The sequence below is a fragment of the Solea senegalensis genome, linkage group LG4 (assembly GCF_019176455.1).
Source record: "Solea senegalensis isolate Sse05_10M linkage group LG4, IFAPA_SoseM_1, whole genome shotgun sequence".
Classification (NCBI taxonomy): Eukaryota; Metazoa; Chordata; class Actinopteri; order Pleuronectiformes; family Soleidae; genus Solea; species Solea senegalensis.
The window spans coordinates 22,363,495-22,387,103 of NC_058024.1; the positions used below are offsets into that span (position 1 = coordinate 22,363,495).

The 23,609-nt window shown below is 40.5% G+C and overlaps 4 protein-coding genes across 4 annotated transcripts; 1 reads left to right on the forward strand and 3 right to left on the reverse strand.

Annotated features, from left to right (window-relative positions):
* Nucleotides 1-204: 204 nt before the first annotated feature.
* On the reverse strand, nt 205-7,329 carry zmynd10 (zinc finger, MYND-type containing 10). The gene is made up of 12 exons (XM_044024823.1): nt 6,948-7,329; nt 5,047-5,155; nt 4,755-4,871; nt 3,643-3,696; nt 3,378-3,533; nt 3,199-3,287; nt 2,883-2,977; nt 2,618-2,790; nt 2,199-2,324; nt 1,818-1,939; nt 1,603-1,728; nt 205-495 (listed from the first exon to the last, which is right to left on the reverse strand). Exons 1-12 carry the CDS (start codon nt 7,034-7,036, stop codon nt 396-398), a joined length of 1,356 nt encoding a protein of 451 aa, XP_043880758.1. The 5' UTR covers nt 7,037-7,329; the 3' UTR covers nt 205-395.
* Nucleotides 7,330-8,189: 860 nt separating this feature from the next.
* On the reverse strand, nt 8,190-13,664 carry nprl2 (NPR2 like, GATOR1 complex subunit). The gene is made up of 11 exons (XM_044024824.1): nt 13,319-13,664; nt 12,130-12,221; nt 11,854-12,022; nt 11,643-11,751; nt 10,905-11,041; nt 10,584-10,681; nt 9,888-9,924; nt 9,505-9,598; nt 9,207-9,324; nt 8,963-9,105; nt 8,190-8,859 (listed from the first exon to the last, which is right to left on the reverse strand). Exons 1-11 carry the CDS (start codon nt 13,388-13,390, stop codon nt 8,792-8,794), a joined length of 1,137 nt encoding a protein of 378 aa, XP_043880759.1. The 5' UTR covers nt 13,391-13,664; the 3' UTR covers nt 8,190-8,791.
* A 232-nt stretch (nt 13,665-13,896) lies between these two features.
* On the forward strand, nt 13,897-18,783 carry hemk1 (HemK methyltransferase family member 1). Its single transcript, XM_044024655.1, is given in 12 exon segments — nt 13,897-14,181; nt 14,860-15,033; nt 15,137-15,228; nt 15,379-15,472; nt 15,548-15,679; nt 15,954-16,018; nt 16,318-16,367; nt 16,447-16,552; nt 17,564-17,659; nt 17,938-18,048; nt 18,266-18,289; nt 18,291-18,783. Coding segments are annotated over 12 exon segments (1,038 nt in total). The 5' UTR covers nt 13,897-14,115; the 3' UTR covers nt 18,319-18,783.
* A 238-nt stretch (nt 18,784-19,021) lies between these two features.
* On the reverse strand, nt 19,022-21,455 carry cish (cytokine inducible SH2-containing protein). The gene is made up of 3 exons (XM_044024656.1): nt 20,735-21,455; nt 20,033-20,196; nt 19,022-19,895 (listed from the first exon to the last, which is right to left on the reverse strand). Exons 1-3 carry the CDS (start codon nt 20,752-20,754, stop codon nt 19,399-19,401), a joined length of 681 nt encoding a protein of 226 aa, XP_043880591.1. The 5' UTR covers nt 20,755-21,455; the 3' UTR covers nt 19,022-19,398.
* Nucleotides 21,456-23,609: the final 2,154 nt, after the last annotated feature.

Consider the following 23,609-nt stretch of genomic DNA (forward strand, 5'->3'; position numbering starts at 1 on the left):
ACGTGGTGGACAAAGCAGTAAAAGATGGATGGATGCTGGAAACATACAATACATACAATATCCTTTGATTCTTACTAAATACGGAACATGTATAAAATTCGTGTTTGGTAGACGCCTGAGAATATCCACAGTTGACTTCCTGTGTAGTTTCTAACATTTTTAGTTGCTGCTGGTGTGAGGAAGTGAAATACAAACCACATGCTGTCATATTTGACAATTTTATTACAAGACAAAACAAGCAACACCAGAGTTCTGTAGCAGTAAAAAATAGAGAAGCATCATCATAATAATGTGAAATCATCTGAATTGCACGTCTGTTCTCGTCACACTGTGTGTATCTAGGGTCCCGTCTCACATCTACCAGCCATCCTTCCACATACTTAACAATTTCTCCTTCAACTGTTGACGTTCAGGTCCTTCTGGATTCGCTCTGTGGCCTCAGCCAGGAGCTGACACTGTTTCTTGTGTTTAGGCCAGTGCTTCACCTGACATTCTCTGCAAGGCAAAAGAAAGAAAGAGACGGAGATGGAGACTTTATCTCAAAATGCTTTCCTTTCATTTCTCATCGGTGTCACCACAGCACATAATGTCCTGTCCACACGTCGATTTGGTTGGACATGTTGAGCATTTTTTTGGGGTTAAGTTTCTACATCAGCTTGTAGAACAGAGCTGGGATTGAACCACCACTTTCTAGTTTGATGACTGTCCTCTGTAACAATGAGCTACAGCTGATCCAGTATTTATGAAATTATGTCAGCACAGGAAACTTAATTGGAGCTGGGTAGTGCAGGAAACAGCAGCAGCCGTGATTGACAATGCAGGCACTTTGCCAGGCAGCTGTTCGGGCAGTGCCTGACTGCTTTTCACAGAGCATCCACTTTCAATATCACACAATCGGGATTGAAAGCCTGTCCCACACTGGAGGATCTTCAAATGTGATTTGATTTTAAAAGCGCGAGAGACCACAGACGCAACGAACCTTGTAACCGATTTTCTAATCCAGTTTTAATCCAGAGAAAGCACAGACTGGAAGACGCAGGACCACACATTTAGCATTTAATCAAACAATTTCAGGGAGGAGATTCCACATGACTTTCGGAATGTAATCAGACATGGAGGTGGACTGTTGGCGTTGTCAGTTAATAGCTGTTGTGTGTGCGTGATGTTTTGTGCACGATTTGATATTGGGAAGAATCTGATGTGTCTGATGAGATTAAAATCCAGTCTGTTAACCCCTCACACTATAGGATAATTTGGCCCAATAATCTCTTGAAATCAGCCTAAAATCGAAGGCACCCATGACTGTCGGAAAGGCCAGATCTGGACCGAAATCTAGTGTGCTTTACTCGAGCTATGTGCTTCTTCTGCCTCACCTGCTCAGTTGTGGTGTAAATTTGAAAAGAGCAAAGTTGCTACACTGAGAAACACAGAGGGATTGTGCAATGGTTTGAATTTAACAGGCATTTGTTTAAATATAAAGTTAGAAACCACAGCTTTAACCAAAAGCAATCACTCGCTGTATCTCAACAGCTTATACAGCTTTCAGTAAATCCTAACAGGCACAATACACACCAGTATGACTGCAGGACTCTTGGGCCTCACCTGTGACAATACCATTCTCCCTGACACTGAGAGCATCTCTTTGTAGCCTCTTTCCCACAGGAGCCACACTTTGGTTTTTCCGGGAGTAAAGTCTCCATCACGTCCCAGTTGTAGGTTTGGTTCAGCCTGATTCAAAAACCACACCATTTACAGAACTATTACAGTAAAGATGAACTGAGTGATTTCTGTGGAACTGAAAGGGACTGAGTGTTTACCTCTGTGCATGCAGTCTCAGGTCACTGTCGGACGGGTTGAATGTTTCTTTCACCTGGTACTTTGCGATGGCTTTCCACTTTCCAGAATTCTCACTTACGATGTGGTTCCACATTTCTGGGACCTATACATAAAGTGTGTAAGATTTAGTGACATCTAATGGTGAGACTGGAGGCTCCTGCACCGCATGCCGCATTTCAGGGAACTATGGTGACCTTCACATACCAGAAAGGATGCAACACTCCCCAGTCTCCACACACAACACTCCTACACCCTCTGCTGTTTACTCTTTCTTGTTTGTTGGTGTATGTGAGTAGAATTGTTCTATATTTGCATAGGAAGTTTCCACTTAAAATGCTCAGTTAGGGCTTCTGTAGAAATACCTGTTCCAAAATGAGCTCTTTTTTTGGTGGAGCTGGGTCCATGACGGAGAGATGAGCCAGGAAACGTTGCAGCTCCACCAGATTTGGCAGCTGGTCGACCAGCACCTCAGTCAAGAAACCACGGAGCTGTGACACACGAACAATGAGCCCATAAATAAACAGCGACAACAACAACCCCACCAGAGAGAAACTACTTTGACCGGGGAGGAATCTGTAAATTGGAAAAAGTGATTACGGGAGGATGCACCGGGCCCTCTGGTTATATAATTAATGCAACAGGAAGAGGATGAGAAACATATAACTGGAGGAAACATCTTCGTCAAAACATGTGAGGAAATCAGATATGATCCTGGAGAACAGTGATCCGGCACGAACACACTTTCTCCGCTCCGAAATATAACTTCCCACAAACCTCTCACCTTTAAAAGCCAGTTCTTGTTGAAACTGTTGAAGTCATATTTTCTTTGGCAGTCTTCCCTCAGGAGCAGATTGTAAAGGGAAATCCAGACCTGTCCATCTTGTTTCGTCATCTTTAAATGGTCCTCCACATTGATCTTCTGCCATTTGCTGTGTATGTACTTCTCCACGCCACCTACAGCAAAGGAACATGGCAATAATGCACATGTTTAGCACATATTTTCCTCTCCTTTTTTATCATTAGTCGAATCAGAGGTGTGATAATACCTTCTCTGCAGCGGGTCCACGGGCAGCAGAGAATCAGCTGAACCAGCACACATGGTATGTTATGGGTGCACAGCATGCGATTGATAACACTGATACTATAAAAGACAAGAGTTATTCAAACAACCAAAAGCTTATCGCACCCGATTCCACATTTATGTCAAGATTCAAGCAAATATACCAAATATTTCATTCACGACTTCTTAATCATATTGTCAGTGAGCCATGACTGCTACATCATTGTGCGTAACAGAATAAAAAAGCTTTTCTTAAGAGATAAGTGCAAGTATAATGTGGGAGCTAGGACATGTGGCCGTACCTGCTGGTGTGATCTGTGATGTAGCGCAGCACAGACACGGCCTTCAGGGAAATCTCAAACTCGAGTGCGGTGCTGTGGATCTGCAACTCCTGGTCACCACAAAGAAAACTTTACGTTACTTTACAAGGCAGCCGAAAACAGAGACTCCTTTAAAGCACGTTACATGTACACACTCTCACCTCGATAGAGGAAACGTCTGTTTTCGCCGTCTGCTCGTGTTGCCCATGAGCTGCCGCCTTGTCCTCCCTGGCCGTTCCGCTGACCAGCAAGGTGAGTTTGCGATGACAGTAATCCACCAAGTCGAGAACAGAGTCGTCAGCTGCCTCACATGAATCCTGCACAGTACGGTCACAGTTGTTTTAAATAACAGAAAATGAACCAAGAGTCGACACGGCAATAATGTTGAAAAGGATTATACGGTAAGTTAATTGTGCACATACTGACCTTGTGAAACATGATTGTTTCCAGCAGGTTTATTATTGTGGCTTCATGGTGGATCTAAGAAGAACACGTGACATGATCGGTTATTGGCAGAGATGGGGGACTCGAGTCATGTGACTTGACTCAAGGATGACTCAAGGATTTTATTGATTAAAAAACTCGACTTGACTTAGACTTGAGTAAAATTACTCGAAATGACTTGGTATTTTGTTTCACAGATTATTTATATTCTGTCAAATATTGAGGAGTCCCAGATTTTGCAGACCTGCGTACAAATCTGGCAACCCAACAAGGAATGCAACACCAGAGGTGGATGAGAGAGGCTACAGAAGGAGCTATTGCAAACATAATAAAAGATTTAATCATAAAATAATAAGATAAGGTAATAATAATAAGCCAGTATCGTATATAGGTTACGATATGAGAGCAAACATCAAGTTTGAGGCGTGTTAGAAGTGGCTTAGAATATCAGTCATCCATTTTAATTAAACAAACATTGACCTCAATAATATGGCAATAATATGAAATGACAAATTTCAAATTATTTTTTAAATTATGTTCTCATAATGTAATAACGTTAAGACTAAGATAACCTTAATAAATGTTTTTTATTGTCTTTGGTCGGTGAGATAATAAGAAATGCTATGAAAGATGTGTGTGGTAAATGTGGCTTTTTTTAGTCAGTTCAAATACAATGAAGTTATTGGACATATGTGAAATGACAAATTCCACATTTCGTCTTACCTTGGTGTCCGACTGTAGTAAATAATGTTCCAGTAATATTGTCTGCAGTTCTCAGGTTGACAGAAGGTATTAATAATATCTAATAAAGGTTGTTTTGTTGGTGTTTTGGGGTTATTTAACGTTTAGATATGAAGAGTGCATCCATACCAAAGTGACTTTTTACTCAAATTAACCTTCAGTCTCCCAATTCATGGAATCAAAATTAAAAAAAAACAAAAAACTGTCTTTATTTGAGCATATTTAAATGTGGAATATCTGTGAAATCATCTTCTATATTCATGTAACTCCACTATGTGTCACGTGCTTCCATCTCTGGTTACTTTAGTGCTGCATGCGCTCATCGTGATTTTAAACCCTCATTTCACACTCACCACCATGTAAAGATGAAATGTGCTGCGAGGATTGAAGTCCTGCAGCTGACACAGGACCGGGAACACTTTGTGCTTCCACACTTCGACGAGGATCATCTCGTGGACCAGAAGCGGGATCTGGAAATGAGGGGGGGACAAGAAGACATAAGTCATGTGTCTCTTCGTCGCCGATACCGTATCTTTACAGATGTCTTGATAATCTCTGTCACCTCAGGAAACGCTTTGCGTCGGGCATTTATAAATAGCAACGACATTTGATAATCACACAGTATAAAATAGGGATGGCAGTCACCTTTCCGTATGATACCAGTTGCTCCTTGATAAACTCATCATGCATGGCAGAGGCATTCAGTATCGCCTGCATGTTGAGTTTCTCGATGTGCTCGTGCTGTCTGAACCACCTGTCAACAGCAGATTTGAAATGTTAAAACAGTCATGCGGCAAATGAACGGCCAGAATAATCCATATATGCACGACTTGCATTCACACTGCAAAGCCTTCAGGTGCAGCACCAATTTGGTGTTTTGACAAAAGTCCACAGAGGACAAACTAAACATCTTTTACTTTTATAGGTAACAGCCCATAACTGTATGTTAAGCCTTGTCTGACCCCTTAAAAAAATAGGATGGTGTTTTTGTGGCATAATTAAGTCAAAATCGTTGGACGTCACGTCACGTACGCCGAGTCCAACAGACAGAAACGATGGGAATGATTGACAGCTGTCCATCATTCCTGTTAGTGAGGATATTAATGGCATCAAAAAGAAATGATATGAATTGTGCAGGATTAACGGTGAGGCATTTGTTTGTGATGTGGGTTGGATGGTGGATATGTGATGTTTTAAATCTACTGATCACTAAGTAGTTTGGTTGTTTTTAAAAACACAGTATCATTTTAAGTGTTTGTTTTCATTGTTGCACATGTGCAAACAAACAGAAACAGATAACTCCAATATCAGTCCTTATTCTTCTATGTTTCTTGTTTTTATTGTTTGCACATTGATGCTGGCTCATTGTGTTTGTTTTACTCTAAAAGCCTAATTCATTATTGTCTGTTGATCTTGGCCTTGGCCCACTTTATCTATTTACTTTATTATTGTTTTGGGTTGTGAGAATCTGAGTTGTGTTCTTGCTTTCAAAACTGAAAGTAAACATTTTAAAAGAGCAAAAAACACCACTCGATATCTGTGTTTTATTTTATTGACGTCCAGAGGATTGTTGTTTTCCTTAATGTTCCAGTCATTTTGTCTGCAGTTCTCAGGTTGACTGAAGTTATTCATAATATCTAACACTTTTTTTCTCCTCTCTTCTGTTTAATGTTGAGATATGAAGAGTACATCCTTACCGAAGCGACTTTTGACTCAAATCAACCTTCAATCTCCCAATTCATTGAATCAAGATGTGCAAAAGTTCAAAAAAACTGTCTTTATTTTAGCATATTTAAATGTGGAATATATGGGAAATCATCTTCATCGTCTATATTCATAGGACTCCACTTGACTTGCTTGATGGAGACTTTTATATCAGTTTAACTTGTGGATCATCTAAAGCATGTGTCAAACTGGTGGCCTGGGGGCCACATGTGGCCCTCCAATCGATTACATGCAGAGACTGAATGTAAGACTAAAAGTGAATATAAGACTAAATGTATTTGCCAGCAATATTTTTATAATAGTAATAAGACATTCGGTTGTAATCACAGTTATCCTCGTCATTATTTGCTAAGTTTTCTATTTAATTTTCGTGCATCATAAATATGTCTTTATTGTAAATAATTTTATATTAAAACAAGCACTTTTACTTTGCAATTCTGTCTAATATCATAATGAATATCTTATATTGCCCACCGGCTACTAAATAGTTGTTTTTTTCCACTTTTTTTCCTCTATGTCGGCCCCCACTTGACCAGACTAGATGCTCATTGGCCCCCAGGTCATTTGAGTTTGACACCCCTGCTCTAAAGAGTTAGGAATCTCCCCATCATAGTTTGGCAAACATAAGGGCCCCCCCAAAAAGCATCTCGCATCGGGCCTCCACAAAGCTATAAACGGCCCTGGTATGTGGCGCCTTTGAGCACTTATTCTTATTTATGGCAACATTCACCTACCACACAAACACTGCATGTTCACACTTGATAGTTAATAATAACTACCTTTACCAGCAGAGGTTTACCTAGTTAGCTGGTTTATGTTACCTGGGCGAGCCGACCTCTTTGAGAGTGAAGGTTTGCAGACTTTGAACGACTCCCTCTGCTTCTCCAGGAAGGATCACCGACGAGTCCATGTCTTCAAAAGAAACAAGGAAACGAGGAAGCAAGGAAATAAGGTGGGGGAGAAGCTCAAAACACGTCTAATTTAACTTCACCGAACGTCTCCTTCTATCTCTTCTTTCAAGTTGTTCCTGAAGTGAACGCAACCGGTGTTCGCGTTGCCATGGTTACTCCAAACCAAGCTCAGCGTCAGTGGGCGACGATGCCGTTTCCTGCCACAGTGGGGCGCTACAGACCTGCAGCTGCACACGGTAGAAAATCAAAGAATCAAATCAATAATCATACCAAGTGTTTGTTGTGGGGATTATTACAGTTATAATGTAAAAAAGGACTATTTTATATGTATATAATCACCACGGTGTTATATGATCTCAATTTATTTTTTGATTTTCTGATTTTATTCTTTTTCCATTTCCAAATACTTTGTTTCTGTTGTTTTGTTTTGTTGTCAATATTTGTTTGAAATAGCAATTTGTGGGTTTGTGTTCCAAAGATTTAGATTTCACTAAAGTAAAAATTATAGGGATAAATTGGAACATATAAAACCCTTCATATACATACATGCATATACATATATATATATATATATATATATATATATATATATATACATATATATATGTATATATATATATACACATATATATATATATATATACATACACATATACACATATCAAACAAAGAAAACAAGGCAATACCTTGGTTTTGATTTAACGGCAGCACAGGACAGTTTTTATCTATAAACACTGTGAGAATAGGAACAAAAACCTAAACTTTTTACTTTATTCTTTTTGTGTGTGCACACTGGACAAGGGTTCGGGTCGGGGGGGGGGCCCTGGTTTGTCCTGGACACAGGATAGGATATACAGTTAAGTTCAAATACTTGGACACTGAAAGACATGTGTCTGTTATTTCCCCTATGTTGGAGACCTTACCAGTGTAGACCTGTATCCTTCACTCTCTCGTGATGTTGAGATCAGGGCTCTGGTGGTCAGATGATTCATTGAGCAACTCATTGTCCTTCTTGTGCATGACAGTTGTTCTTTAATATTGACTGTGTTTGGGGTTGACTCCTCCCTGATGTTCTTTTAGCCTCTGAACAAGTGTAAATCACCAGATAAATAGAACAAATGCACAATTATTAAAACAACCTTCCACACTGTGTTACAATTTATTTCACTACTCATTTTATTCATAATCCAACGTTAATAAATATAATCTTTCTTGTTGAGCTACAGTGGTGTGCACAGGTAGACACTAGGTGGTGCTATAGCACCTGCCCTTTGATAGTTCTATGTGGCCCATGCTGACATGATCATACTGAAGAGGATTAGGGCCACAGAGAAAAAAAACATTTGAATTCTGACTTTATTCTTTATTCTATTTAAAGTCAGAATTCTGAGATTAAAGTCAGAGTCTAGGGCCTTTTAAAGGTCAGATTTTAAAGTTGAACGACATAATTTTAACTACACAAAGTGGTTTGGCGGCACTAAATCATTAGCTAATTATATTATTTTGTCCATAATACATATTACAGTGCCTGTAATGTTTAAATCTGCCACTGCTATAATAAGACAGCCGATCCACAGGCCCTTATTTTTCACTCGGCACCTGCCCCCCAAAATGTCTGTGCACGCCACTGTTGAGCTACATGTTAAATAAGGAACATACTGCTTCACTTTGACTTCTCTTCATCTCACTGAAGGCATCTTTGGTTAAGGCGTCTCTGTGTGTACAACACAGAGCTGTTTTTGTTTTTCTTCATTTCACTTCCAGCACACTACGATGTTGGGATCGTTCTCCAAGCGTTCGTCCAGCTCCTGGTAACTGATTCCTGTGAATTCACAACCCCACTCTCGTTATTAAAAACATGCCGTTGGACAATAAAAGTGTTCTTCTTCCGCTAGAGTTTTTGAAGAGGTTCGGAGAAAACCTGCCTGTTTTGCAGCAGATCTCATCGTAACTGTGACAACCAGTAAAGAGTCGAGGCGGCCGACTCTTCTCATCCCGCACCACCTTCACCGGATACTTTTGCAGTCGCCGGATGAGAGACTTCATCAGTCCGAACTGGATTAACCTCCTGAAAGACGACACATGACATGAAGCACCGGGAAATAGATGCCAATGCTACCTCGCTTTGAAAGAGCTTTTTCAGGGACCGCTGACATGAGTGACGCTGACCTCTCGTCAACCCTTTGAAGCTGCTGCGAGTAGCGAGAACAAAGGTCTCGGACTGTGGTTCCTGGACTCAGACCACAGTACAGCTGGAACACATCTCTCAGACTGGCCCACTTTTGACCTGAGACAAAAAAAACCCCGGTAAAATAAACATTTTATATATAATGTTACGTTACTATTGTTTCTGTTCTTGAAGGCCAAACAGAGGCAGAACAGTAACATCGCCAACAATAAAAAAAACAAGTTACGCACCACAGCTTTCATCACAAATGAATAATCATGAGCACAAGCGTTTATTTACCCTGCTTAGTGACGTAGTTTAAACACTCCATCTGAAGAGACTTGTCATCCATGAGGTTTTGGACTTTGGGCGTAGTGCAGTAAACATTAGAATACTAGAGAGGTCAAGGGGCACAAAAACAAAAACTTTGTTTTATATGGGTCTTATAAATTTGTAGTATTCTGAAAATAAGGTAGAAACTCTATGGAAAAAGTCACATGTTGTGATACAACTTTTCTTCTTTGCTATTTGTTAGTAACAACGTCTTCTGTGGCAAAATATTATAACTGATTTTTACGCAAATGTCAGACGTGCTGTGCTGCTCACTCATAAATGAAACCATGACACTGTACACACAGCGTCACAGTGGAAGTGTGTCAAACCACGTGAGTGTAGTTTTGTACCTGAAATATAGACACCAAAGTCACAACACCATAATACCTGTGGAGGGGGGAAAAAGGGGGCTTTTAATATTTCTCTTTGGTTTATTTTGAACATTTGCGCACACACTGAAGAACAACTCAAAAACTAGGTGGGAAAAACAAAACACACACTCCATTAGAGTTGTACTGTATGACCTGTACTATCTTTCTTTTAATGCAAGGAATAACTGTCTGTCTTTCAATCTAATTACTGTCCAATGGTTCGCTTGACAGGCTTCAAACTTGGCAAGTGACTTACTAAGGGCATCAGTGTGCGCGGTACTGACAAATATTGGCTGAAATGCAACCATTATATCATTCATTCATTAATCATCTACCGTTTTATCCTCCACATGAAGGTTACGGGGGCACTGGAGCTGATCCCAGCTGACATTGTCCTTATTCTTATTCTTATTACGTCATTAATTCAATATCTGTGTTTACAAAACAACTCATCTACTGTACCGAAAAAATGAACGGAGCTTTTGTTGTGTAATCGTAAGAGTGACCATTCAAACACCAACAAACGCACACAACAAAGCAACACTGAACGAGCCCTCGCACGCCCCATGCATGTTTGCACCAGGACGATGTGTACTGTACACAGAAAGTAATGGATGACGGTGTTTCCACATGTGTGAGATGCCTATGGTGTGTGTGTGTGCGTGTGTTACTCACATGAGATTCTGCACAGCGATACGAACTAGATTCAGCTCAACGTCCGCTTCAGCTGAAATCTTCTGGATGTGTCTAAATCCATCAATACAGGGCAAGATCTGTGGAAAGCAGAACACAGTACAACCTTTAACACTGTATAATAAGACCTATATATATATATATATATATATATAGATATATACTGTATATATGCACTATTTATTCTACTATTTATATGCACTATAAATAAGACCTATAACATTTGACTTCCTACAATTCTTGCACACATTCTGTCATAGTTCCTCATTGCCAGAGACATACTGCTGAGAGAGAAGGCCTTACCTGCTGAGTGGTGAGATCCCACTGAGATTTGATAAAATGCTCTTTACATTGGGTAAACACCGGAACATCATACTCCTGAACGATTGGGGGGTCCTTGCGCAGCTGGATTAATTTGAGGTGGATGGTATTTGAGTCGTCTAACGCAGAGAAGATAAACAGAGAAAAAGATAAGATTAAACGAAATTCTAAGAGCTATTGTTATCACTACGGAAGAATTAGGTTTCCATCATGATTTTTCATAAAAGTATTTAATTCAAAAGTCCTGAAAGCATTCTGACAGAGTTACACCTATAATTAGAGCTATGGGGGTTTTTTTCAAGCAAGAACCTTTATAACTTTTTAAAAATATCAGTTTTGAATCTTTTGGAGCTGTGGCATTTTCTAAATAAAAAACCTCTGTCTCAGTAATGTCTTACCAATTTAAATGTGTCTTGGCTTCAGACAACTGCTCAAATATGCTGTTTTGAAACAAGAGCTCAGGATAGTGTGATTGGGTTCACACATTCTCTGTGTGTATCCTATACACACATGACAAATGCAACGGAATATTGTTTGGTTGAGCTCCTTTTTCTGGACATTTGTGTTTACGCTTTCAACTCCTGGACGACAATCTGGAGTTCAGTCTTATAGCCGTCAGACATGCACAGATACATAAATAGTGGTGCTTCCCTTACTTTTAAAATTGTAGTCAAGTTTTCACACAAAACAAAACAAAGAGGTAGTAAAAGTAAATATTACCAATCGGTAAAGTACAGGCTCCTGTAGCGTTAAGCTCTTCCATTAAGGTTGACATAATGGGTAAAAGTTTCTGCTTGCTCTCCTCGTTGGAAATGAAGCCACTCTCCAGCTGTGACAACAGAGAGGAAAACAAGTTAAGATTCCTGGAATCACCACAAACATCAAACCAATCACACGTGACACAGATGTGACACAGCTCTTTTTCCACGACCTCCAGAGTGGTGAGGTATCCAGACAGCTTCTTCACAATCGGCTCGAGGGCACATGTGTTGGTTTGAGCGTCGCAGACAAGGCCCAGGTTGAACAGAAGGGCGTTCCGGCTGTACTTCTTATGTTCAATGCACACCGGACACCCAATCAACTTTTTCCCCATAGCAGTGCTAAAATAGAGATAAGGTCATTTGATATTGACAAAGAAAAGTACAAAATTAGCTCGTATGAACACATATATTCAAAGGAGACATCAGTCGAGTGTTACATTACGCACACAGTGATTAATTTGTTTTGGAGCTCTGGCTTTGTTATGATGTACACTTGAACGGTGTCAAAGAGCTCCCGTGAGATGTATTCCTCTGGCACCTGTGAGGAGACACATGATTATTGATTACTTTGATGTTTACCATAAGTAAGATGGTTAATATTATGTTATGTATTAGGGATGGGATGTGTAGAGTGAAGTTGGTGTAGTTCAGGGTTAGTCTGGGTGGCTGATGCAAGATTTGACACTTGTTACAATGTATTAACAGTTTTGTTCTTTAGATAAAAGCTACCATGGACACTTTGATATCTTTGACGGCTATGACAGAGAAGGAATTGGAAGATATGTACTGAAAATGATCTAGCAGTTGGATGGATGTGTCCATTTAGAAGCTGTACTTAAAGTTTTGGTGTAACAAGGTTTTCTGACCGTCAGGTCACTACGTGACATTAGGTTGCGTTGTCTTAATGTTGGAATCTATAGATCGTCATTCACAAACTGAACATCAAGGGAATATTTCTATGTGTTGTTGATCCTCGAGAAGCTTGGATACATGTGGATAGAAATGTGACTTGGATGTACGGACAGTGGAAATAAATGTGCAAACCCTTCACACAACTCTCCCTCGCCTTTGTGATTGATGAATTACAACAGTACCTACGAGTCAAGCCAATTGGAACCTGCTTACAGCCAACGACTATTCAGCGGCTTTGGAATTAAGTGTACTTTTGCCACTACAGGGTGATACCACTTTTTTGTGTGCGATACCGATATCACAAACTGGAGTATCTACCAATGTCGATATTAGTCTGATACAGTCATTTTATTAATGTATGAACTGAATTGAATGGAATGACTTTATTCCTCCCCCAGGGGGAAAACACACATTCAGTTAAAGCTGTTAACACCACATTTGTGCTGAGTAATTTCAAAGACCACAATTGTTCTTCTGAACAACAGCCCAAACATGACTCAGCTAAAATGCTTTTGCTGGTAATTTACATTCTTACAGTCTGTGCATAGTGAAGCATGTGATATATAGGATGTTTTTTGGATTGCCTCCGATGTTACATGTTTTATCTGTAAAATCACTCCCTAATGGTTTTTTTATTTAAAATGTGTAACTATGACTAAAAGTCTTACTTAAAAAAAAAGAAAAGAAGAAGAACAAAAGAATATGACATCAGTGCTCACTTACCTGATATGTTATCTTTGGGCCCAGAGTTGGGTGAAACTCACTAAAAAATATACATTCTATTCGAGAGGACATGTCTCTCACTTTGCTTGTCTTCCTTGTTTTCCTTCAGCTGCTATTCAGCTTAGCTTCTAGCCTTATGTTTTGTTAAATAATGAGCTTCTGTGAACGACATGAAACAGTTCTAGCGTGTGAACGACGCCATGCTGCTGTTAGTATTATTAGTATTATTAGTATTGCTGTACTGCAGTAACGAAGTAACGAGTAAACGAACACTATGTAACAATGATTACACTTCACATAGTCGACGACCGCCGAGCACATCAAACAACCAGTGACGATGCGTTCAGGAGATCCTCGGAAATTACTCGTAAAATATTCTGGTTAGTATGTTTTACGTTTTGCCGGGTTATTTTAACACGATTCAACAGAAACAAGAGAAACTATATATTTGCTTTTACACTCTAATTAAACGTGAATGGGGTTCCAGCTGTTGTAACACAACTCGTTTCAACAGCATGTACTCTTTCCGGCAGTCCTTAAAGGCGACACTGTTCTTAAAGAGTCAGTGCTGCGTAGGCTGCGGCGCATACGAAGACGTTTTGTCTCACGTGACGTTTGCAGCGGCTTGTGTAGAAAATACTGTCCACAGTGTCCCCTCCGACTACAGGAAGTGTTTTTAAAAACACACGTGGGACAATTTTAGTGACAAACGAAGGACAAATATATGACAGCAGAGGACACACTGCATTTTACTGTAAAACTACGAGAGTACGTGGGGTTGTCTGGTTAGATCAACCATGTGGAGAAGAGCAGTGAGTTCAGGCTACATTTGCTTACAGTGCAGGAGGAGTGTTGCTCCAAAGGTAACATGCTTTAATTGTTTGTTTGCAGATGGGATGCTGCTTTGAGCACAAATATTTTGATAATAGATTGTTGTTCTTGAGTTGTGTTGTTTGTTTTTCTTCTCCTTGGTTTATTTGCCCTTGGTTTGTATAAGGACATGTTTTTCACAATTTTTTTTGGACAAAATAACTAATAACGTTGAAGCAAAACTATGTTTCTCACCGGCTTCTGACAGTGCAAGATAACACAGTATTATAATAATAATAACAATAAAAATACTACTACTACTACTACTACTACTAACAATAATAATAATAATAATAATAATAATAAAATAATAAGCAATACAAAGAAAGAGACTAAAACCTTTAAATACCTCCCAAAAACATAAATACTTTACATGACATATTTAAAACACAACACAGTAACAGACAAATACACACTCATGAGCAGCATGTGTGTGTGAATATATGAGTATAGTGTGTAATTACACTGTAATTGTATATATATATGTATATGTATATGTGTATATATACATATATTGAAGAGTATGTACAATTATAATATTTGAATACTTGTCAATGTGAGGGTTGAGAAAGAGCCAGTATATAAATTAGAACAAAGGATTAAACCACTTCTGTGCTTCACCAGAGAGAGTTTTGATTTGTGTATTCTCTCTCAAACCAAATGCTTTTCAGGCACGTTGGTTCTCACGTGCAGAGCGTACATTCTGCGCCCCTGTCTTACCTGCGGGCAAGATTACGCCTCTTCAGGCTGTGGATTTATGGAGGAGACACTTTGAGGAGAGAGGAGTGACAGAGCCTGACCACTCCAGTCAGTACATCATCGCTCATTTACTCGGGGCTAAAACCGTGAGTTGAAATTTGCTGAGGTTCGCTCTACTTCGCCTGACGTCACTTCTGAATGTTTGGAACGGCTTCCTCAAATATCCTCTCACATGTTTCTCCTCCTCAGATTGAAAGCGTTGAGCAGAGGAAGTTGACAGAGTTTCTTAGCAGAGAAAAAACCGAGCAGATATGGACGCTCTGCACTCAACGGCTCTCCAGGTATAAAGTTTCTACAAACACAGGACAGTTTAAATATCTACATATTCAAATGACCCTCATGTCAGATAGATAGATAGATAGAACGTGTGTGTGTATGTGTGGAAACGATGGTAAACATGTGTTATGTGTTGTGTGTGTGTGTGTGTGTAGAATGCCTGTGCAGTACATCATTGAGGAGTGGGACTTCAGAGACCTGACACTGAAGATGAGGCCTCCTGTTTTCATACCGAGACCCGAGACTGAGGTTTGGACACAAGCTTAACACATAAAGTTTATTCAGTCGTCATCACGGCAGTGTTCTCTGTCTGTGTTGGTGCAGGAACTGGTTGAGCTTGTGCTCGCTGATCTGAAGACTGCGACTGGAGAGCGTGCAGATGCTCAACACACATGTTTGGAAGTGGGTTGTGGCTCTGGAGCCATTTCTCTCAGTCTGCTGTCATGTCTGCCTCAGGTGAGGGGTTTTATTTATTTATTTATTTTATCCTTTTCAACAGAATAAACCAACTTTTTTCAGAAGGCTGATCAGATTAAATTTACACATGTCATTATGGATGGTCTTGTGTTTATGGTTTCTCATGTTTCCCAACTCGACTTTGAATAGATCATAAAATGTATTAATTGAGTCTTAATTCTCTCGTGCAGACAAACGAGCCGTGCATTTTATTACCCCCATGACGCTTTAAAAACCCATCAGCTGTTTTTAATTTCTGCGTCTCTTTCACTAGCTGCAAGCCGTCGCCTTGGATCAAAGCCAGGATGCTGTTGATTTAACGCGGGAGAATGCATTAAGGTAGTAACCACACAGCTCCAAATGTTTTTATTTCATGATATTAAAAAAGATAATAATACATATATATATATGTACATATATAATTAACCCTTTAACACCGAGCGTCAATGTTTATTGAACACTGAGACAAAGACTCAACCAAATGTGATTTTAAATGTGTTTTATACTGTTCAAATTTAACACGCGAAACCCTAAAACTGACCCAGCTCCTAAAAAAAAAAGCAAGTATAATTATTTTATTTCCAATTTCTGCCAAATGAAAAATGATTTCATGTAAATGTGTTGAATTGTCTCCACAGGCTGGGTGTTCAGGACAGATTACAGACTCATCATTTAGATGTCATGAAAGGTGAGTAAAAGCAGAGTGTTCCAGTTATGAAATAGCACTCCTTAATATGCTGCTTGTGAACATTTGTACATTTTGTTAGATCCAGATGTTGTATTCAGCCTCTGCAGCCCCGTGTCGGCGCTGGTCAGTAATCCTCCCTACCTGTTCTCGGAGGATTTGTCGTCGCTGGAGCCAGAAATTCTCAAGTGATTAAAACACATTCTTTATTTTTAACTCCCCAGTGTCTCTCGTTTCACGATTTGACTCCAGTGCAATCCCGTGAGCCATGATTTGATAAGGGAAAGGTTATCGGTCCGTCAGAAGTGAACCATCAATTCATTATCAGTTAAAAATGTATCTAAGGATACAGTTTTATGAGCGTCGTCAGAACTACTCCGACACAATGTGATACAGCTGTTGAACATCTGCTCCTGGTCTCTGTCGTCTGTCTCGACCCATAAATACTAAATTATTAATTGAGCGTGTGTAAAACGTTGGTATGACGCAGATTGTCATACAGACGATTCATCAATAGCCTGAAAGCCTTAAATATCTGTGTTTGTACCAGCCAGGGGTGTCAAACATACGGCCCACGGGCCAGAACTGCCCCCCCCAGAGGGTCCAATCCGGCCCGCTGGATGAATATGAGAACATTTCACATCACATCACACAATCTAATCATAATGTGAAATCCTACAGTATATTTTTCAGATCCAGATACATACACACGTGTAAATGGTAAATTTAGGCATGATATTGTTGAAATTGCTCTTATTTTGGAGTCCTTGTTGTCTATAGGTTATTATGCTATAATTTTATGGGTCCGGCCCACTTGAGATCAAATTGCACTGTATGTGCGTCCAGAACAGCAGTACATTGATGAACACTAAAAAAACTTTTCCTTTCAAATTAATAGCAAGAGGGAAAAAAGTGTTTTCTTCTTCTGTTTTATATCATGTCAGGTGTACTTTGTTTTGCATTTCAAATACTCCTCTCTTAGAAATGTTGTACGCATAAACCAGATGTGAACAAATCTTGAATTTTGACAAAATGCGTTGTAAACTGCAGTATAGTGTGTTACAATGTGCTGTAAATACTTTTATTAACTGCTTGTAAATGCTAAACATGGAGGTTAAAGATAAAAAAAAAAAAAATGTTCAAATGCATTTTTTGAATGAGACACAGTATTGAGGATACACTGTGTTCACTGCCGTCAGGTTTGAAGACCCGGCTGCGTTAGATGGAGGTACAGACGGTCTGAATGTGATCCAACAGATTTTGACAATGGCTCCAAAGATTCTGTCAAATCATGGGTAAAGAATGCCTCTGCCTCACACTAAACACACACACACACACCACCACCACCACCTGGGTTTAATTCCTAACGGCAGCAGTGGCTTGTCACGAGAACAGCATGTTCTGAAAAACACACGTATCGTATTGCCCCTTAATGAGTTAAGCTTAGTTAAGAGTTCCACCGAATACAGTTCCAGGTACGTACCACTGCTCAGTTTCTCCTTACAGTCCTGTCCTGGTGACAATTAAACGTTTAATCTCCCTTGTGTTCTTTTCTTTCCCCCGTGAGGAACAGTCGTGTTTATTTAGAGGTGGACCCCAGACATCCCCCGCTCATTTTGCACTGGGTGGAGGCAAACGTGGAAGAGCTGCGTTACGTAGAGACACGGCACGACATCACCGGCAGGTCCGTGGAGAAAACCTCTCAGTCTGTTACCTGGCCAGCAGGTTATCATCGTGTTATAACCTGCTGTGACTTCATGCTGCAGTTGTAATCATGTTAAGTGATCACTGTCTAGTAAAAGCATTTTTTTTTAAAAGATAATCATACAAATGAAAGCTCAGCACTGCATTGATTTGACAGCGGTCCTGTTTCAGACTCTTTTAATTGTTTTGTTTTTCAGGCCTCGATTCTGTATCCTTCAGAAACGAGGACCATGAGCTGGATCAGGATTGAGAAACTGAGATCCTCTTACACTGGCTTTAGCTCAGGTTGCCACTGCCTCGGCTCCTCCACCCCCCCTCTGAACTGCTCAGATTTGATGGCTGAAAGAAATCACCATTTTCTAAACCTGAAATCTACTTCACGCCACGGTTGTGACTCCTAATCTGGTAATATTTACAATCACATCCTGTTCCGCGAGAGAAATGTGAACGAGTTGGCTCAAAAGCAGGCTCAAAGCTGAAGGTAATTACCAAGACTTTTCTTAGAACCCTTCCTCTCAGAATCTCACCCTCCTCCCAGGAAGCATTCAGCAGTTCTGTGAATCTGCGGATGAACGGTCCTCCCCTTAGCTCGTCTATTCGCTGACTCAGATGCAGGCTGTACACATTGTTGAGCGAAAAAAAAAAAAGAAAAGAAAAAAGAACACACAATGTGGCCTTCACGGCCTCACGCAGTCTGCTTTCACACACTTGGAGCTCAAAGGCCACAGATTCGTTGTATTTCAAAGGTGGCCGCCGAAGACGAGACTCTTTTGCAACATGACGTGTCACAAAAGCTTTAATAACCATGGGGATGGTTATTAATGCACAGTGTGACTGTATCTCCCTGCAACCTGTGCATAATACGCCGTACGAGAGAAAGAGAAAGAGAGAGAGATATGCAGCAAAGCGGGCTGGACTCAAATGTGTTATTTTAATAGAAAAATGCACACATGTAAAAGGTAGAAAAAATGTTTTACTGAGAAAATAAAACGGTTTAAAATTATGTCTTCAATGGAATCCTGGAAATAATATGTACATTCAAAACTGATCAGAGTTCAATAGATATGGACGATATCCACATCCACCATAAAATAAGAGTACATTACAGTACTGGGTTTTCGCACAGGTCGCCTCTTTCTGGAACACTTCGCCACTCAGTCTTCGACAGTCCCAAACCAGTCGTGACAATTTTTAACTGAAATTGTACATATTTCTTCGGTGAAAAAAATATGACCCTTGTGTCCAGTTGGAATTCCCCATTCTTGTAGTGTAGTTTGTCTTTAGAGTCAGCTGCAACATGGCCAAGACAACGATGACCTGGAGGAGACGCTTATACCTTGAAGGGATAGTCCTGGATGTAACGTGTCAGAGGCCTCGGGAGTGGTAGCTGGTCAGGACATTCAGAGTGTCTGTTAATGACGAGGCGTGTGAGGTGCTGTAAAGAGGGGAGGCCCCTGGGCTTGTACATGGCCCGCTTCAGTTTGAGTACCACGGACGACTCCTGGATTGTCTGCTGGGAGGGTTTTGACGGGGCCTCCATCTCCACCTTCCCCTCCTCTGCTTTCTTCTCCTGCCCCATGTAGTGCTGCACCAGGCTGGGCACGCTGGGGAAGGACGACAGGCTGGGCCGGGCCGGGGAGCTGGAGTCGAGCAAGAACTGTGCGCCGCTGTACTGGATGCGGATACTGGTGGGGCCCCGCGCGGTCCGGACCGAGAGGGTCAGCATGTACATGGGATGGCTGCTGTCCCGCACCAAAAAGGCTCCTTCAGACGCCTCTTGAAGTGCAGCGTGTGCTTGTGCCGCAGTTACGGCTCCCCAGTACCATCCTACACACACAGAGGGTCCTCAACATTATTCACTCATTCATGTGTCACATGATGTGTATTTTATGTATTGTATAGTAACGTGTCATTAAATGTATTTGTGATGTTCAGTGTTGTTTTTCTTTTTCATGATTTCATACCTGAATTTTCTAGATAGCAGAAGTTGCTGGCGATGGCACGCAGGTCCTTTGCAGGGTCCCAGACTGGAGGGGCACTTTGAAGGCAGGAGTTGGGAGGCATAGTTCCAGCCCGCATACCCTGTGGGGCTTCAGCGGACAGAGCACTGGGCAGAAGAGACCTAGGACTGGAAACAAGATGGAAAATTGTGATGAAATAACAATGACAAATAAAACAATAATAGAATGTTTAGTTCTGTCTGCATGCATTAATCCTGCGTCATATTTTCTCTGTTGGTCAGTGTTAACTCCTGAATAACAAGACGGCAGTGTTCACTGATCACTCCACTGTCCAGTTTGAACCTAAAAATGTTCATATTTAATCTTTTTCATACTTCATAATTTAATCAATGTGTGTTTCAAATTCAGAAGTGATTTTGTGACAGATTAAGTATTTTTATCACGGTATTGTATTGTTCTGTAAATAAATGTAAATGAGGCTTTTAAAGAAACTAAAAGAAAAACACATAATTAATTATTATTAATAAGTAATTATGTTACTTTTAATATTAATGATAGGTCAAAGGGCTTTTTCATTTTTCAACATTAAAGAATTTTCACTTGTAATTAAAGTGTAATTAAATTTTAGCTTTACAAATACATTTTTATTTGTCCTAATGTGTTTAAAGCGGAACTTGAAACAAAGAAGATGAGAAATGCACTCACCTCGGTACACAAAGAATCATACTATTTGATGAATCCTCTTGGCTAAAGAAAAATCCGGTTGCTGTGACTTCACAGAACAAACTAACATATAGAAGAGCGCGAGGTAAAAACTAAAGAAAATCCAGCTTTCGGTTCAGGGTGAAAATGCCTTTTTCCCCAATAGCAATAAATAGAAAAAAACGCGAAGAAACGCGAATTTCCGCGTATCCAGAGAGCAGCTCCTGTGTTCCGAGCGCAGTTACAGTAAACACGACCAAACACTGGAAAAACAGGAATTAATAATGCTCATAAAAACAAATATACGCAGAGAAAAGCTTCAGCGTGTGGAGCAGCTCTTTGGAGTGTGTTGTGTCGCCAGATCGGGATCTAAATGTGTGAAGGACAGAGTGTAAAGGCTGGGCTTTTAAAATTTACTGTTTCCTAGAAGTCTATTCTGAGAACTGTTCGCAGCACCGGCGCCTCTGACGTCACAGCGGCCGCACCAACCGCCGCGCGCCGGTGGAGCGGCTCCGTCCGTGACATGCCAGCTCGCCGAGCTACTCTGTGACATCTTCTTTCACAAAACCACGCTCATTTTCACCATTTCCACCTTGTTTCAACCGCCGCCGACCCTCGTTATGTGTGGTACGTTCGGCTCACGGAGCGTTAGCGGCGGCTCTGCGTGTCTAACACAGTTCCTCATACCGCTCCAGCCTTCGCTGAACTGCCGCTCGCTCCCAGGAACCGCGCTGCCGCTTCTCCCTATCAGCTTTCCAGGAATACTGGCAGCGCTAGGCTCCGCCCCGCCGGGCGGCCCCAGCAGACCCTTCATTCTGGGAATTCGCCGCCTCGGCATTAAAGATAATGAGAATGCGCGCAGGCTATTTCCAGTAATATAGATTTTTGTTCTATCTCGTCGGCGTGGAAGAAACACACACACACACACACGTACACGCGTATATATAAACACGCGTGGCGAGAGTATTTCTCGGAGGTTTTGTCTGACTAATTACAACCAGAGAGAGCGAGTTGTTATTGTGACAATACAGTGGAGGAGAAACGCTGCTGCTGCTGCTGCTGCTGCTGCTACAGTATGGGCCAAAGAAAAAATGTCGTTATGCTCACAATCTGTCCCACATTCTGACCCCAGCCTGTGGATTAAATTAGATTATGGTTGATTTAAAAAGAACAAAAACGAAGAAGTGTTTCTGGCCTTGACATTGTAATCTTATATTTGACATTATTGTTCTAATTTGATCTAGATAGATAGATAGATAGATAGATAGATAGATGGATAGATAAATAGAATTATAAATTATATTATAATTAAATCATAATAATTAATTCTTATTATAATCATGGCCTGAATGACATGGCTCACATAATATGACTCTTTTTTTAATTAATGTGGCGTAAATGCTTGATAAAAAACATGTTATTGCAATCCTGGGGTGTATGCTATGAAAGATTGGCATGGAATTTTAAAGATGTTCCATCTGGATGAGGCAGTTTGGCAACAGGAGAGACTTTATTCGAGGAAGGCTGACGGTTTTAAAGAGAATAAGCATATTGGAAAGTACACACCGCCACGGCTCCCCCGTGCTCTCACAATGGAGCCTCTTTTTGCTATTTTAATATATGTCGTTTAATGCTGTGTTTCTAGTGATGATGAATATGTTCATGGCACAATGCAACTGTGCAAGAAGGCCAAAGACGCCCCCGAGCTCAGCTGTGTTGCATTTGTGTATAGGCCATCATGTTAGTGTTCTTATGGCTGCAGCTAATGATTAATTCTATTACTGGTTAATCTACCAGTAATTCCACTTATTAACTGGTGACTCAATCATACAATAGCAAGGAAACTGTCCTTCACAAGTTGGACAATCCGTTCATTATTATCCAAGAGGATCAATAGCAGAGTGAGTTTTTTTGTGTTTATCCTTACGCCACTGAAAGAGTTAAAGAGTCAGTTCAGTGTCCGTGAACTCGCTGACTCCATTTCAAACAATTGTGAGCAAAACTTGCCATGTGTTTTTCTACACGATGAATCTTAGGTGACACAAGCAGTTGTATTTTTCCATGGTTTGAAGCGGCCAGTCCAACCTTGGACCTTTTGGATTCACATCAATGGTATATACCAGAATTAAAGCAGTTTATGATTAGTCTACATTATCATGAAAAGCAAATGGGCTTACTGTACGATTTATTTCTCGGTTAACTGCCAACCCTGTTGTTAGATGCGTTCACATTGGGATTGTTTTGTCGTCTCAGGAAAAAGCATGTGGACCAGTCAAGTGTCATCATCATCTCCACTGCCTGAATACACAAAAACAGATAACATGGTATTTTTGGATCCTAATAATTAAGTTCAAACTGATAATCCCAGTTTTCTTGGCATATTTTACTTCAGAGCCGTCAGTGTTTGCTGTGTCTCAGTCCCACACAACAAAATAACAATAAAATGTGCTCGTCATTTAAAAAAACATCCCACTAATGTTATCTCCCTCCCTCTGTGCTAAAATGTAATCATTTATAGCTGTAACTAACTCCATAATCTCCATCATGTGCTGGATTGCACCACACTGCACAAAACCTGCACCCTGATATCTTCCATACGCTTTGTTCTCTCTGAACATGCAACGTTACCCAGAACTTACCAGGAACTGTCAAATTTAATAATAACTGTCTGAATGTGGAGGAGGAGGAGGAGGAGAAGGAGGAGGAGGAGGGACAATGAGGAATTCCTGGAGATTTGAAAACATATCCCTGGAATCAGAAGCATAAATTGATCCATTGTACGATGGGGAAGAAAATGCAGAAAATGTGAAGAGACATGCTGAGCAGGAGACTGCAGGAATTTCAGCTAATTGATTTAACTTGTGATTCAATATGTGTT

What these genes read in the sequence shown, in the direction of transcription:
- cish (XM_044024656.1), bottom strand. Translation starts at nt 20,754, where the DNA reads ATGATTCTTTGTGTACCGAG. An exon ending in ATGATTCTTTGTGTACCGAG is followed by an intron (nt 20,197 to 20,734) that starts GTGAGTGCATTT and finishes TCTTGTTTCCAG; the next exon opens with TCCTAGGTCTCTTCTGCCCA. An exon ending in CTGCTATCTAGAAAATTCAG is followed by an intron (nt 19,896 to 20,032) that starts GTATGAAATCAT and finishes CTGTGTGTGTAG; the next exon opens with GATGGTACTGGGGAGCCGTA.
- zmynd10 (XM_044024823.1), bottom strand. Translation starts at nt 7,036, where the DNA reads ATGGACTCGTCGGTGATCCTTCCTGGAGAAGCAGAGGGAGTCGTTCAA. An exon ending in ATCACAGATCACACCAGCAG is followed by an intron (nt 2,978 to 3,198) that starts GTACGGCCACAT and finishes TGTCTTTTATAG; the next exon opens with TATCAGTGTTATCAATCGCA. An exon ending in ACAAGAACTGGCTTTTAAAG is followed by an intron (nt 2,325 to 2,617) that starts GTGAGAGGTTTG and finishes CGTGTGTCACAG; the next exon opens with CTCCGTGGTTTCTTGACTGA.
- nprl2 (XM_044024824.1), bottom strand. Translation starts at nt 13,390, where the DNA reads ATGTCCTCTCGAATAGAATGTATATTTTTTAGTGAGTTTCACCCAACT. An exon ending in CAAAACAAATTAATCACTGT is followed by an intron (nt 12,023 to 12,129) that starts GTGCGTAATGTA and finishes TCTCTATTTTAG; the next exon opens with CACTGCTATGGGGAAAAAGT. An exon ending in GATACCTCACCACTCTGGAG is followed by an intron (nt 11,752 to 11,853) that starts GTCGTGGAAAAA and finishes CTGTTGTCACAG; the next exon opens with CTGGAGAGTGGCTTCATTTC.